Source organism: Aspergillus sydowii (assembly GCF_001890705.1).
Source record: "Aspergillus sydowii CBS 593.65 unplaced genomic scaffold ASPSYscaffold_4, whole genome shotgun sequence".
In the NCBI taxonomy this organism is placed as follows: Eukaryota; Fungi; Ascomycota; class Eurotiomycetes; order Eurotiales; family Aspergillaceae; genus Aspergillus; species Aspergillus sydowii.
The window spans coordinates 1,911,441-1,926,787 of record NW_024467862.1 but is presented as its reverse complement, the minus strand read 5'-3'; the positions used below and the strand labels follow the sequence as shown (position 1 = coordinate 1,926,787).

At 51.4% G+C, this 15,347-nt stretch overlaps 5 protein-coding genes across 5 annotated transcripts; 1 reads left to right on the top strand and 4 right to left on the bottom strand.

Moving 5' to 3' along the window:
• Positions 1-1,009: 1,009 nt before the first annotated feature.
• ASPSYDRAFT_149943 (ADP-ribosylation factor-like protein) lies at positions 1,010-1,932 on the bottom strand (the record flags this gene model as incomplete). The annotated part of the gene is made up of 6 exons (XM_040841959.1): positions 1,010-1,283; positions 1,333-1,404; positions 1,453-1,515; positions 1,584-1,603; positions 1,679-1,751; positions 1,883-1,932. The coding sequence occupies 6 exons, from the start codon at positions 1,930-1,932 to the stop codon at positions 1,010-1,012; spliced, it is 552 nt and encodes a 183-aa protein (XP_040703832.1).
• A 1,301-nt stretch (positions 1,933-3,233) lies between these two features.
• Positions 3,234-7,078, top strand: ASPSYDRAFT_150494 (DNA-directed RNA polymerase I core subunit RPA135; the record flags this gene model as incomplete). Its single annotated transcript, XM_040842004.1, has 3 exons — positions 3,234-3,734; positions 3,803-6,242; positions 6,300-7,078. 3 exons carry the CDS (start codon positions 3,234-3,236, stop codon positions 7,076-7,078), a joined length of 3,720 nt encoding a protein of 1,239 aa, XP_040703831.1.
• A 345-nt stretch (positions 7,079-7,423) lies between these two features.
• Positions 7,424-8,748, bottom strand: pre2 (proteasome core particle subunit beta 5; the record flags this gene model as incomplete). Its single annotated transcript, XM_040852081.1, has 6 exons — positions 7,424-7,771; positions 7,841-7,950; positions 8,003-8,051; positions 8,115-8,273; positions 8,343-8,450; positions 8,617-8,748. 6 exons carry the CDS (start codon positions 8,746-8,748, stop codon positions 7,424-7,426), a joined length of 906 nt encoding a protein of 301 aa, XP_040703830.1.
• Positions 8,749-10,065: 1,317 nt separating this feature from the next.
• On the bottom strand, positions 10,066-10,812 carry ASPSYDRAFT_123471 (uncharacterized protein; the record flags this gene model as incomplete). The annotated part of the gene is made up of 2 exons (XM_040840436.1): positions 10,066-10,299; positions 10,360-10,812. Coding segments are annotated over 2 exons (687 nt in total), but the record flags the coding sequence as incomplete, so codon positions are not given.
• Positions 10,813-12,513: 1,701 nt separating this feature from the next.
• On the bottom strand, positions 12,514-15,101 carry ASPSYDRAFT_918419 (uncharacterized protein). The gene is made up of 3 exons (XM_040852559.1): positions 14,588-15,101; positions 14,252-14,515; positions 12,514-14,183 (listed from the first exon to the last, which is right to left on the bottom strand). The coding sequence occupies exons 1-3, from the start codon at positions 14,621-14,623 to the stop codon at positions 12,531-12,533; spliced, it is 1,953 nt and encodes a 650-aa protein (XP_040703828.1). The 5' UTR covers positions 14,624-15,101; the 3' UTR covers positions 12,514-12,530.
• Positions 15,102-15,347: the final 246 nt, after the last annotated feature.

Genomic DNA, 15,347 nt, shown 5'->3' with positions numbered 1-15,347 from the left:
CTCAATCGTTAAATCGTCATTCGTCATCCTGTCAGCCTTAATTACGCCGCTTGCTAAGAAACACTTACGAAGGACCACGCAGCCACAGGCCCCCAGTTCCACTCCAGTCTGAAATCCCCATAACCTCATAAGCCACCTGCAGGCTGCACCTAGCGACGCCCATAAAGAGGCTAAGGAAAATCAGGAAATGGATTGTGACGATGCGCCGCCCCTGACCCAACCACCAACAAGCACAACTACTGGCGGCAACGAACTCTCCTCTGAAGTTGGATTATGCAGCCATTCGCATATGGCAACGCGATTCTTGCAACTTTCAAGGTCGCTGGTTCCTTCGTGGTGTCGGCCGCTGGCGGGGTTGGATTTGCGGGAAGGACATGATTAGTTGCCGTCCTTCTGCATTGCCAACGCATCACTTGGTCTGTGTGTTGGCTGCTGGCCGCCTCTTAAAAGCCCAGCAGTGAGCTGGTGATGTGAATAAACAGGACGCGTTTTCTTCTGTCGTCAACCCTCTTTCGCTATCTTGGTTTTCGATTCGATGGCTTTAGATGCGCTCAATTTGGTTAAGCTGATACCGTCATATCTCTGGCTAGTTTTCGGGCCCAGGAAGTGACACTTTACTGTTCCCTGCCTTTGACTTTGGACATTACATACACCTTGCCTTATGAGCGCATAGTTGGGCATAGACTTGACACCGAATTTTTGCCTAAAATTGGCCTGGCTTAAATACACAAACACGGCTTGCCGACAGCGCATCTTCGGGGAATCGCAATAACATCGAATGAATGAATGACTGACACATAACACAGGGAACAAGAGACGGAGCAAATGGGTAGAGACGCAACTGAAAATTTCCTAGACATCAAGAGATTATGCACTTTGTCAAAATCATTACTAATTGGCTATGCGCCGCGATGTTAAACATATACATCGTTTCAGGGCGTTCAGGGGTGGGAGATGAAGCCGGAAAGAGCCAGCTTGCCCGACCTCTAGTGGACCACTTGTTAACAAGTTACCGACTTGCTCGCGCGATTAACCAGTGCAGCACCGCGTCAAGGTTCGTCTCTTCCTTTGCACTAATACCGTAGCAGCTCACTTCACGCCGCGTGATGGATTTGAGGTTCATCTGATCGATCAGCTCGTCGACAGAGAGCTTGTTGGGCAAGTCGGATTTGTTTCCAAGGACCAAGAGCGGGATTCCGTCGAGGGTGGACTTGTTCATCAGATCGTGCAGTTCTTCAGTTGCCACGGGCAAGGCCGCCCTGTCTGCGGCGTCCACGATATAACTATTTGACGTCAGCACAGTCGCAGCCGAGACTCGATAATTGTGCTTACACGATCGCATTCACGCCTCTGCAGTACCGCTCCCACATCGGTCGAAACCGCGGCTGTCCTCCAAGGTCCCAGCTGCGAGTGTTAGAATATGTTGGAGAAAACGAGCAGGGATGCACAAACCACTTCAGAGTCACATGCCCCTTCTGGACTCGCTTCGTATTGAAGCCGATGGTTGGTATAGAGCTGACATAGCCTCGACTTAGCCGAGAAACAGGCGGGTCACCGAGAAACCACAACGACAAGGAACTTACTCTACAGTGAACTCTCCCCCCTATACAAATCACGGTCATTAGCGACACGGTCAACAGGCTTGCTAGGCCCGTCCGATTTGGGTCAAAAAACATACCGCGAGCACACGCAACAGTGAGGATTTGCCTGCATTCTGAAGTCCGATCATCGTGACGTCCATCTCCGTCGCCCTACGTTCACGAAACAGATAGCAGCTCTTAGCCAACCGAAATTTGGATACTGCGGGGACGGCCCGGGGCTATTTCGGGGGGAACACCTGCAGGCCGCAGGCGACCACTTATTGGAACGGCGGCCCACTTACCAGAACATCCTCAAGAGCCAGTCATAGATCGTTCGAAAAATACCCGCCATGTTGGAGACAAGTCGCGGCAACTCCAGGATCCGGACCGAGTGTCAATAAAGAAGAAGAGGGGTAGCAAAAGAGAAAAGAAAAAGAACAAGGCGCGCGTGGGGAGGCAGGCTGAGAGTCAGGAGGGCGGATATATCGAGTTCAGATTTTTGGACGGTGAAGTGGGGGTAGACGATGGGTTGCGGGAAATGGGCTCGCTGACTGCCGGTACACCGGCAGAAAACTAGATGGATGAGGTGCGAGCGTAGTCAAAGCGACAGACGAAATTTAATAGTCCCGGGACGAGGTGTAGACGAGCTGTGCTGGGGCTATGGAATTCGGAAGCGCCGTAGGAGTCCCGAGAGCTCGAAGATGCGAGCGCTAGTAGACGCTGCACTGTGTGAAGAAACTCTCCAAGACCAGAGCGTCAAAGCCAGCGGCAATGAATCTCCCCGCTGCCTGTGCTTGTCCGCCGTGGAATGAAGGCGAGGACGAGAAAAAGGAATATGTCCTTTGCTCTCGACCCTGGACGGAGTACTTGCGGTGAAACTCGACTACTCCGATCTATGTGCACGCATGACCGTGAGGGGATCGCCTAGCCGTTGTTGCTCGTTAGCTGTCCCTGTCCCTGTCAGTGCAGGTGTGTTCCCTCACACCCGTCTGTGATGGATTCCTTATCTGCAACGCTGCACCACCAAGGCGACTGTCTAGCTTTTGGTAGCTAGAGTTAGTAGTGATTTGCAACCAAACCGGTAGCTTGGTCGCATGTAGTCGTGGGGAGGAGGGTGGGCGTTCAGCTCACGGGACAACAGAGGAATGAGGAGCTGCCTGCTTCAGTGTATGCCTGGGCTTGGAGTGAGATGGAAGACTTGACTTGACTTCTCAAAAGAGCATCAATGACGCCATTTATCCCTACGGGAAATAGAGCGACTCGCAAGGCTCACTTTTAGGTGCGACGATGAGCCACGTTCGTATGCTTGACTGCCTTATCGCCTTAGGCACAGTACGACTCATTTAGTGCCTGAGGCACATATACCTATCAGCACGTGATGATATCTGTCCGGCAGTTCCACCTCAAAAAATTTCCCAGTCGGGACCTTGGACAGAGGCTTCAGATCCCAAGCCGGCTCTGTGCTTCTCTCGCGGGTCGCTCTTTTTCAGCTCTCTGGGGTGCCTTCCACTGATCCCGCACTTTGTGTCAGGGATCTACTACCGATCAGATTCACTCAATTTTCAGTACTTTACACCCAAGTCTGATCTAACCATTGCATGCAAATCCGCCTACTACAGTGAAAAAGGCCGCAAGGCATCCGCAAAATTCACAATGGCTCCCGCCGCGACCGATACCAATTGGTCCGTAAATTATGATGTTTTGAAGCGAGAGAAGCTCTTTCGGAATCCCCCTGAGGACAAAACCGCATATCCTACCCTCGCCGAATCTATCAAGCCGCACGTCGACTCTTTCAATGCGCTTTTCGAGAGCGGCGGAATCCTAGAAGCCGGCCTTAAAGACATTGGCACCAAGACTTTCCTCGATGAGGTCATTGAAACTGCCGACCAAAAGCAACAACGTCTTGCGGAGGGCCGGAAACCCCCGAGGCGGAATAAACTCCATGTTCGAATCAAAGAAGTCTTCCTCGAGAAACCCGCTATTCCCCCGACGAATAAGTATACCGCTCGCAACCGCAATATCTACCCGTCCGAGTGCAGAGAACGGCATGCGACGTACCGTGGGAAGCTCCGTGCGAGAATTGAGTATCGGGTCAACAATGGAGACTGGACGGAGTCTCTTCGGGAACTTGGCCAAGTCCCGATCATGTTGAGGGTGAGTGACTAGCTTGAGCATTGTGTGCGCCGTGCCTTTCTTGGAGCTAGATCTGACTTCGCTTGCAGACCAACAGATGTTACCTGGAAAAGGCAACCCCGGCAGAACTCGTCCAGCACAAGGAGGAATCAGAAGAATTGGGCGGCTACTTCATCGTTAACGGTAACGAAAAGCTGATCCGTATGCTGATCGTCGGGAGGCGAAACTACCCCATGGCCATTGTTCGTAACACCTTCACCAACCGTGGCCACGCATACACGAAATTCGGTATCCAGATACGATCTGTACGGCCCGACCAGACTTCGCAAACGAACGTTTTACACTATCTCAATGACGGAAACGTGACGTTCCGATTCTCATGGCGGAAGAACGAATATATTATCCCTGTCGTGATGATTCTTAAGGCTCTGATAGAGACGAACGACCGCGAAATATTCGAAGCAATCGTTGGTGGTGCCTCTTCTGAGGGGATCAACAACACATTCGTTACAGACCGTGTGGAACTTTTGCTGCGGACATACAAGGCGTACAAATTACATAGCCGTTCAGAATGCCGAGCATTTATCGGGGAGAAATTCAAGCCTGTTCTCGGCGTCCCAACGGACATGCCGAACGAGGAAGCTGGTGCTGAATTCCTTCGCAAGGTTGTCCTGCCACATCTGGGCAACCAGAATGTGACGGAGACTCAGGACTACGACAAGTTCAAAATGCTTATGTTCATGATCCGCAAGCTTTACGCCGTCGTCGCCGGCGACTGTGCTCCTGACAACCCCGATGCTGTCTCCAACCAGGAAATCCTGTTAGGAGGTTTCCTCTACGGCATGTTGTTGAAGGAAAGACTTGATGAGTGGGTGAGGTCGTTTGGACCTATTCTCAGGGATTGGTCCAATCGTAACCATGGGGCGAGGTTCACAGACCCAGCATTTGATAGAGATTTTGTGAGCAGGGTCATAAAGAGGTCCAACGAGAACATTGGAGGTGCTATGGAGTACTTCCTTTCTACGGGCAACCTTGTCAGTCCTACGGGTCTTGATTTGCAGCAAACTTCTGGTTACACCGTCATGGCAGAGAAGATCAACTTCTACCGATTCATCAGTCATTTCCGGATGATCCACAGAGGTAGTTTCTTTGCGCAACTCAAAACGACTACCGTTCGTAAGCTGCTTCCGGAGAGTTGGGGTTTCCTTTGCCCTGTGCATACCCCTGATGGATCTCCATGTGGTCTGCTTAACCATCTTGCCCACAAGTGTCTGATTACTACCAAGGATACCGACGTATCTCGTCTTCCAAAACTGCTTGTCCAGCTTGGTGTTCGCAACGAATCGTCCGTCTCATTAGCGGAGAGTGTAAGCGTTCAACTGGATGGTAGAATTATCGGATACTGTTCGCCTAAGCAGGCCCACGTGATTGCGACCACTCTCAGACACTGGAAGGTGTCCGGTGCCCATAATGTTCCTCTGGACCTGGAAATTGGATATGTCCCCAATTCAGATGGTGGTCAATACCCTGGTCTCTACATGTTCTCACAGGCTGCGCGGATGTTCCGCCCTGTCAAGTACTTGCCGCTCGATAAACTAGACTACGTCGGCCCATTTGAACAGCCATTCATGGAGATTGCCTGCTTGCCGTCAGACTTGATTCAAGGCGTTTCGAGTCACATCGAATTTACCCCCACAAACATTCTCTCAATCGTTGCCAACATGACTCCTTTCTCCGACTACAACCAATCTCCACGTAACATGTACCAGTGCCAAATGAGCAAGCAGACAATGGGCACGCCAGGTACAGCAATCGACTACCGTACCGACAACAAACTCTATCGGTTACAAACCGGTCAAACGCCTATTGTGCGACCGCCGCTCTACAACGCTTACGGTCTAGACAACTTCCCCAACGGCACGAACGCCGTTGTCGCTATAATCTCATACACGGGTTACGACATGGACGACGCTATGATTATCAACAAATCCTCTCACGAACGTGGCTTCGGTTACGGTACGGTCTACAAGACAAAGATTCATGCTCTGGATGAGAAGGACTCAAGACGAACGAAATCTCGGCAAGCGATTCAGAAGCTTTTCGGGTTTGCGCCAAGTGGTGAAATCCGTGCTGAGTGGCGTAAAAATCTCGACGAGGACGGCCTTCCTTACATTGGTGCTAAGGTCACCTACGGCGACATCGTTGCTGCGTACCACACAGTACGATACGATGCTGCCTCGGATTCATATGTCAATGTGGACGGCGTCACGCAATTTATGAAATACAAGGATGATGAAATAGCATACGTCGATAGCATCCGCGTCATGGGCTCTGAAACTGGTATCGAGCCTGCGCAATCACTCAGCGTCAAGTACCGTATTCCGCGAAAGCCCATCATTGGTGACAAGTTCTCCTCTCGTCACGGTCAAAAGGGTGTTTGCTCTCAACTTTGGCCATCAGTCGACATGCCCTTCTCTGAGAGCGGTATCCAACCCGACCTCATCATCAACCCTCACGCTTTCCCTTCTCGTAAGAACCTCAACTCATCCCTTATCATTATTTAATACAACTAACAGACCAAAAAAGGAATGACAATCGCCCAAATGATTGAATCCATGGCCGGTAAAGCTGGCGCAGTACACGGCCATCCACAAGACTGCACGCCCTTCCAATTCTCCGAAGAGAACACCGCAACAGACTACTTTGGCGAACAACTCCGCAAGGCCGGATACAACTACTACGGCAACGAGCCTCTCTACTCCGGAATCACGGGCAAGGAATTCGCAGCCGACATCTTCATCGGCGTTGTCCACTACCAGCGTCTACGTCACATGGTCAACGACAAGTTCCAAGTCCGAACAACCGGTCCGGTCAACAACCTCACCGGCCAACCCGTCAAGGGTCGTGCAAAGGGTGGTGGTATCCGTGTTGGAGAGATGGAGCGCGATTCGCTGATTGCGCACGGTGCGGCCTTCATCCTCCAGGATCGGTTGATGAACTGTTCGGATTCGCAGCGCGCTTGGATCTGTCGCGACTGTGGCTCGTTCTTGTCGACCCAGGTTGCAGTCTCGTCGGTTGGATCAAGCAAGGCGCGATTGGCGGCGAAGGCTTCGGGTTCTGGCTCATCGTCGTCACATCAGGCCTCTGGTGCGCTTGGTGGGAATGCAGGTATTGTGCGGTGTAGGCGGTGTGCCAGGGAGGCTGTCTTCGATGATTCCCGTGCGGTTGTGTGGGAGGATGGAGACGGGAAGCGCTTTGTTGGTGGTGACAATGTTACTGTTGTTGCCGTGCCCGGTGTGTTGCGGTATCTGGATGTGGAACTTGCGGCGATGGGCATTCGCATGAAGTTCCGGGTTGATAATTAATACGATCCACCTCCTACTAAGGTTTGGAAGGGAGAGGATGTACACCATAAAAAGCATGTCTATACATAGATGGGGAGCGATTTTCTTGTCAGCAATGCTTGGATTGATGTTTTAAGATATCTTTTGTACCTATTGAGTTCTTGGGGACTTTGTTTATATCAATGTTGGCAATAGCATTGGTTCTTTTCATTACATCCAGGCAATCCTGGTCAGTAAAGTGTAGGTTCTCTCGTAAGCTCTTGTTCGATGGAACCCGATGAACAGACATGAGTCGGTAAAATTCATTGGATACCTAGAGAACAAGAAATCGCAAAGGACAATATCCCCTATCTAACGCAACAGTTTCTAGAAGTTCGTTGTAAGCGTCGATGTAACGTTAGAGAATTCGCCCTTCTCCAACTTCGTCTTCCAGAATATCGGGTTCATATCGTCGAAGCCATGGTGAACCCATCCTTCTTCCTTCACGTGGTAAAGGTTGATGAAACCACCAGAGTAGGCATCACGGTGCATGGCAGCAAGAATACTCCTCCGTCCGAGCTCAAGAGCCTCCTCCTCAGTCAGATCGTACCGGTAGTTGGCGTCGAGCACACCGTAGGCGAAAGTCTGACCGGATCCAACACAGAATAGGTTTCCGGGGAGGCGGGTACCGTCGGAGTCGATGTAGTACAGAGCAGGTCCTTCTTGCGGTGTCACCTATATCGCAACAAGTTAACTTGTGTTTCAAAAATGAAATATTTGGAATCGTGTTTATGCTGTACGTACTCCTGCCAACATTGTTCCCATGCTCAGACCGTATCCCTTGTAGGCGTACGTAAGATTAGCGAGGATCTTCGAGGCAGCGGCAACTGTGATGCGGCGTTTGTGGCGGATTTCTGTTCCAAGTCAGCCTCAAACAATGCGATATCCGAGCGCGACCCAACTCACCATGTAGTGTGCATTGTTGACTCAGATATCTGAGCCAGTATTGGCAATCCTAGGCAATAAATATCAGCATGACCACTCTTCCTGGAAAACCACAAAATAGCAATGCACATACTGCAGCACCACCAGCCATAGTCCCCAGAAGACCAGGAACGGGGTCATTGTTGCCCGGCTTATCCTCTGCACGGCTCAATCTCGAAACCGGAATGACCTTCTTCACCGTCTGACTAGCAATCCAGTTTCCGGCCGTAGCTCTGGAATCTGTGCAGACAATCTATTTGACGCCAGTCAGCGGGAAATCTGGTAATAAGTAGAACGTTTTGACCGGGTTAGAGCGACGTACAATTCCACCCTGGAATCGGAATGCGAGCGTTGTTGTTCCGTGAGCGAGTTTGATGGGGCAGTTCGGGTTCGAGTGGTCATCGGTCATCGCACGAAGGAAAGCAGAGTGCTAAATGGAGGAGAAGCGGTGTTAGTCAATGTTCTCAATACACGAGAATCGGCCGGCAAAAAGGTCAGTCTCCGCGATGCTGGCCTCGCCGCTGCTTCGTGAGCAAACGTAATCCAGCAGAAGTCATTCCACATCGTTATAGCGAAAACCAAATGATAGAGCTTACGTTTGAAACCGGAGGAAGGGCGAATTTCAGAGAAAGAGGAGGCAGACCCTCTGTCAGATCATGCTGCTCTTGCTCCGAGTAGAACTCGTTCTGATGCGGCGCCTTGGAGTATTGGCGGACTAATTGATCCATGATGTGCGACTGGCTGCGGTGGTGATATTTATTCTGGTAAGGTTATGGTACACGGAATGAACGAGAGGGAGGATGGAGGGCGAAGAGATGTCGGACGAAGATGGAGCTCCAAGCTGAGCTTCTGACGCTGGAGCTTCCCAAAGGGCCGCCGCCCGCGTCGTCACCTTGGAGCCTGGGTCACGTGCTTGAGCCTTGGGCTTCAGGCATAAAATTATCCATGCACAATTTACAGTGCTCTTCTACTTTTCTGCTTTTCTACTTTTCTTTTCTGGATTCGGAACAATACAGTAACCTCAATTCAAGCAAACTATTAACAATTACTAACGGGCATAAATACAGTATGAGAATTGGCATATGAGAATTGGCACAGCAACAATTCCTCTGATTACAACAGTGTCCCCTTTAAATGGGAACTGCAACACGCTGCACATGGGCATCTAGAGGAGTCCCAAGGTGGTCTCCTCTCTTCTTTGGGCGGAAGGTGAACTCTGGGTTATCCGAAATGCCGCCGTTGACCGCTTGGTTATTCATGGCCGAAGTCTTTTGTTTCTCACCCATGCCTTTCAAGCCAGCACCGCCCATCTCCTTACCTCTGTTTAGACCATGGTCCGCTCCTGAAGCAGCAACATTTCGTGCCTCCAAGGCGTCGGCATCCATCATTGGAGCAGCCATGCTATGGACTCTTTCGCGAGGTGCTGCATTTATAGGCGAAACCTGGGAGTAGTCCTCCCAAGCAGAAGTGTCCTCTGCCTGAGTATCTGCTGCCTGGACGTCTTCAGGTTCTCCCTTCATATACTCAGCCTCACGGGATTCCATTTCTTGACGTCTCATTGCCTCAGCTTCCATCTCACGGCGCCTAACTTCTTGGGATTCCATCTCTTGACGTCGCATTGCCTCAGCTTCCATTTCACGACGTCTCATCTCTTGGGCCTCCATCTCTTGACGTTGCAATTCTTGAGATTCAATCTCTTGACGTCTCATTTCCTCGGCTTCCATATCACGGCGTCTCATCTCTTGGGATGCTATCTCCTGGCGTTTCATTTCTTGGGCCTGGATCTCTTGACGTCTCATCTCCTCAGAATCCATGTCACGACGTCTCATGTCCTGAGACTCCACGGCCTGAGGACCCATGGCCTGAGTTTCCATTGCCCCAGTTCCCATTGTAGCACCCATTGCCTGGGGCTCAAATTCACGAGTCTCTGCTCCCTGAGATTCTATGGCCTGCGAGTCGGTTGCGGTTGTCACAGGGGCTCCACGACCAGAAGATGTTGGTGAGATTCCCGTGGGGAGAGCTTGCGCTCCAGAGTCTTCAACGTGGACGGGTTCCATTTGAATCCTCCAAGAGCGTATATCTTGCTCGGCCTGTTCAATTATGCGCTTGGCCTCGGCGCCATGCATGTACGCCCTTGCTTCGTCTCCAGGGACCACAGAGGTGTCATCGATGCAGTTTAGCAGACGACGACCATGGTGGGCAAGGAGAGCCTGCTTTTCGCTTCGCTCAATGACAGCAGCCAGGTGGATGCTGTATGCCTCCTTGAATCTCTGTCTGGTCTGTAAAGGCACTCTCCATTAGTATCCTGAAATGTCCATTAGGTAGGAAATACCACTTACCACATTAACCAACTGTGCTTCAGCAACAAGGTTCTGAGCCTCGGCTCTCACGAGCTCCTGCTCCAGAGTCCCTATCTTGTGGCTATTGGGATCCTTCAACTTGACGCGCTGGATCTCATCCGAAATCTTAGCTCGCTGGTCACGGGTCGGCTGCACAGAGCCCTCCGTATCGCGAATATGCTTGAGGACGGTGCGATATTCATCAAGATTTTGAGCAAAAGCATCCTCCTCCTCTCCCATCTCCGCCAGCAGCACGCCAAGCTTATCAGAGATGTCCGAGACGGCCTCGTCTTCTGTTGTTTCGCCCCAATCGGACACCTGCTCTCCGATGGCGATGCGCTGTCTGCCTGCCGACTCATGAGCGGCGGCGGCCGAGTTCTCGCTCTTGATCACTCGGTTCATCTTCTTGCTCAGCAAGGGCTGCTGAAGACTGCGGATGCCCCCAAAGTTGAACCGGCTACGGCCGGTGCTGCCGGTGCTTCTTCTTTTGCCGGAAAGAGTTCGGTTCCTGAGTGCTAATTAGCTACTACCTTAGCTGTAGGTTTACTCCCAGAGGCCATACATCTTTGCGACCGTGGTGTGCCAAAGAAAGTTATTTGTTTTTGGTTATGATGTGGTGGTGGTAAGATCAATTCAGCGACAAAATAAACTACACATGTAGATGGAAGGTTTGGGCAAGCTTTGGTAGGGCTGCACCTTCCTCAATAGGTCGTACTTAGGATTATCAAACTTGTCAAGGCCAAACTGATAAATTATGAAACAATTGTGCTTTAGCTTCCTTAACGCAGGGATATAAGCCCGAGCCCTCCATACCCATTCACCCTCTCTTTTATGCTGAGCTCATGGGCATAGCTCGTGACGTCAGGAGGCGAGCTCAGAATCCTGAGGTCATTCTGCTGTTTGTAAAACGCAAAATGAGCAGATGATTCATGTTCCGGATGGATGTTCCGCTGGGACGACGATATTCTGGGTAATGGTATCCAATCCGCGGCGGTACCGGGGGCTTTTGTTCCCGTTTTCGGGTAATGTATAGATCTCGCGTGGGGTGCGAACAATAAACCCATGCTTCCCATTCGTTGTGCTATGAAGCTTATTGTTGGCTGTTATACACATTGCAACTTATCGGATGGGTATATATTCGATCTCCCCGTTTTCCCATGCTCTTCGCCGTCGTCCAGGTTCTATGTACTCCACTAGTCTCGGCGACTCTAGTTGGCACTCCCTGTGGCCGCGAGAGAAGAGCGTCATTCGTCCAACAGGATATATTGTTTCGCGTCGGATACGAACGCGCCTCCTAGTAACAGTGTAGGAAGCCCGCGGAGAATGCGGCGGTCTACAGTGTGGGGAGGAGTCATAGTGATGAGGCGGGTAGATGATGGCCGTTGATGTATTAGGACAATGTACCATAGGCGGAGGAGATGGACAACTTGGACGATGCCGCGGTGGGAAAGGCACTCTGAGAGGATGAGAGCGATATTCTGTCACTCGGACAGAGCGGCAGTCTTCGTCGTCATTATCGGAGAAGCACATATCTGCGTCTATGTATGCTTCATTCAGTGTTTAGAAGAAATGATAGTACTGCGTCATGAGTTTGATATAGTCTCAAAGCAACGACAACAAAAAGTCCACTAGAAATAAAATTCTCAAGGCAAGACTTCATATAATCAAGGCTTGTTGGTGAATCATTTGACCTGCGCAGGTCTGTCTGGCAGATGATCGTTCCCGGTGATGGCTCCCGAGCCGGCGCAGGTCAGCTCGGCGATGCGAACACACTCCGAAAGAAACCTGACCAGGTTGAGACCATTTATAGATATTAATTACTTGGCTCTATTGTCGATGATATTTCCAGCTGAGGCGGATCCCGAAAGTGCCTGATGCAAGTTCAGCTGAAAAGCATGCCTGCGGACGAAGCTGAGGATCATCTGCACGGTCTTTATAAGGCTCATCGAGAGAGTTAGGCCCGCTGCATGAAAATATGTAATAAAGATAGGCGATGTGATGTCAATAAATTTTATCTGCCTGCCCTTCTCTATGCGAAGGGGCTACCTAATAAGAAGAAAACCTTGAAAGAAAAAGCCCGCGCCGCAAAATGGCCGAATCCAACACCCACTGTACTAATAAAACATAACCACGACTGATTAAAGAAAATAAAAGATATCCAACACCCCGCATCAGGACATGTCGTCGGCATCATGATGGTGCGTGTTTTCGTTATCTGATGCGTGGAATGCGTCTCCAAAGGCAGAGTTTTCCAAATCAGGGAGATCCAGACCATCATTCTGCTCGGTGTACGCAGCGAGCGCGTCGCCGGCACTGTCCATGTTGGTGAAATCGAAGTTTGCACCATCGAGACCGGTGTCTGCGCCTGTATTTCCAGGCGTTAGACCCTGAATTCCGCTACCAGGAGTGTCGTCCTTTTTGTCGTTCACCATGACCCAGTCACCAGTCTCGCCCGAGGCGGTGCCTGTGGGTTGAATGTTTCCAAGGTCCATATCAATATCTAAACCTGCCAAAGATTGGTCCTGCTGTGTGATGCCCACCGCTGGCTGTGCGACAGATATAGCTGGGGCTGTCGTAGCGAGCGGTTGGCCTTGAGTAGTGAACTGGTCAAGCAGGTTGGTGTCCCCATGATCCATATCGACATCAGCTTCTGTTGTCTTCTGCTCCGGTTCGATCTTTTCCAGCAGACCACCCTTTTCGATACAGGAGACCCTTGGCTCTGGTACAATTTGCTTCTGCCATTTGTCTTCTACCTCCTTGACGATATCGCCAACCTTGTATTTGGCCTTGTGCTCTATCGGCGCAAGAGGCACATTATCCTCATCAGTAGGTATTTCGATACGGCCTTCCAGCCTCCAGACCTCTGAACCAGTGTCTGCTGGGTCGGACGCAGCATCGCGCAACCGAGTTTCGGCGTCTTTTAGTAGAGAAGTACGGTTGAACTTCTCCATCCGTCGCGCGTGTCGCTTCTTCAATTTTTCAATCTCCGCTGTCATATCTGCGACCTTCTTAGCAACGCGATCGGCAAACTCTTCAGCTCTCTCCGGCTCCAGTTTGGTCGCTTGCTTTGCTTCGTTGCCGTCTGTCGACTCTCCGTTGGCAGGGCCGACAGGTGCATCGAAGAATCCTGTAGTTAACGATTCGAGCTCTCCTTTTCTACCTAAGCCCAAGGATACCGGAGTGATTTGACTGATAGCGTAGGGCGAGGCCAAAACTTCTTCCATCCATTCATGGTGTTGCTGGTACCTCATTTTGCTCACTTCACGAGGGGTAAGCAGGTCCATGATGTCGCCCGCGGACACGTCTTCGTCTTCCAAGGCAAAATCGGCGGTGGCCGCATTAACCGCCGCCGATGAAGCGCTATGCCCACGCGGCGCTTTTGCCTGGGCTGGACCAGCAGGAGGCTGCACACCTTGACCGGGCTGCGGGTAAAATGGCTGCCGCCCGGCCATTGCACTCGGAAATTGCGCCTGGGGTTGCTGGTAGCCCTGCTGAGCACCCATTTGGGGCGGTAATCCAATCGCGGGCCAGTTATTCCGGTCATGCAACATGAAGTCCTTGCGCGCCAGTATACCCTGGCTCTGCAGGAACCGACGCTGAGCCAGCATGCCTTGAATTTGAGGGAGGACTGGGATTCTGTTTGCGGGAATGTGATCCGTAGGAGGCGATCGGGAATAGTGTACGATCCATAGCGAAGGATCAGGTGGAGGCACGTTGGGGTTTGGGACTTTAGTTGGTAGGAGCCGGTATCGTCTGCGAGAATGAATTGCAAGCGACTCGTTGGGAGGGTGATAACCACTACGGTGCAGCCACATTTCCACAACCTGGCGCGCAAATATTAGCATCAATGCCAGTGGCTATGCCGGCTAGCGAAAAGGAAGAAGAAACATACGTAACCTCGAGCCTCAAAGGTAAATGCCTGCTCAGCGTCGGCCCAAACATAACCATCGCTCGCGAAGTTGGTCCCCAGGTGGTTCAGAGGTTGCCATGTAAGCATAACGGTGCCATCTTGTGGGCCGTCCAGGAACGTCCAGTGCATCGGTTGTGCTTCACGGACTATCTTGGGCGCGGAGAGGAGATATTCGACGACGGTTTCGGTGGGCATCATATGCATCAGCGGGTAGCGATTGCGCGACACGAGATGCATATGGGGCAGCTGTTAATTGTAACGAATCCATCATCAGCGAACGGTTCAAGAGAGCACGATGGAGCTTAGTTGAGGCTATACCAATTGCCCGGGGACGCGACTGGCAGGGTCATCCATTGTGACCTGGAAGCGCAATGGCTTATGATCAAGGGAAACAATTCGATCGCGAATCTATGCCAGAAAAGAGCCACGAGGGCTGAGATGGTATTTCGAGACGGAGGGTGGATTTTCCCGGGGAGCTGAGCAGAGGCAGTACTGGCTGCTTGGAGCGACCGCGAACGCGAGGCGGAAATTTGAGGTGAGGTTTCCTTAGCAAGCCACAGTGGCTGACGGAAGCCTGCGCCACGGGATCTCGACGCCTCATAGTTCAGGCAGGAATATCTACCCGCGAGCCTGGGTTCAAAGCGGGTAACCTGATGCTTAGCCCGAATCCTCACTGGGTTCCCCCAGCCATTGCATTCTGCCCGAGGTCGATGATACTCCAACTTTATCTCCTCACTCTTGCATGCTGGGAGTTCGCGACAATCCTTCTCAGAGGCAAGGGCCTTTGCAGAGTCTCAGTCTCCCCTGCATCCCAGCCTTCTGTCTTTGCCCTGACATGAAGCGACGTTTCATCCACTTCCGCTGTCGGACCTAGGCTTTCTCCAAGCTTTGACGCTCCCGTGGTGATTGGCTTGTTCTCCAACTCCCGGGGACGCCCAGAGTTTTCCCGAAGATCACTTCGCAAGTTTTGCACGTATACTCCATCGTTATTCGCCCTTCTCTATTCCTGAGTGTCCTGCGAGGGCTTTGACAACCGGCGAGAGCTTTCTTTTTGTGAAAGTTCTTTGTATCCCCTTTC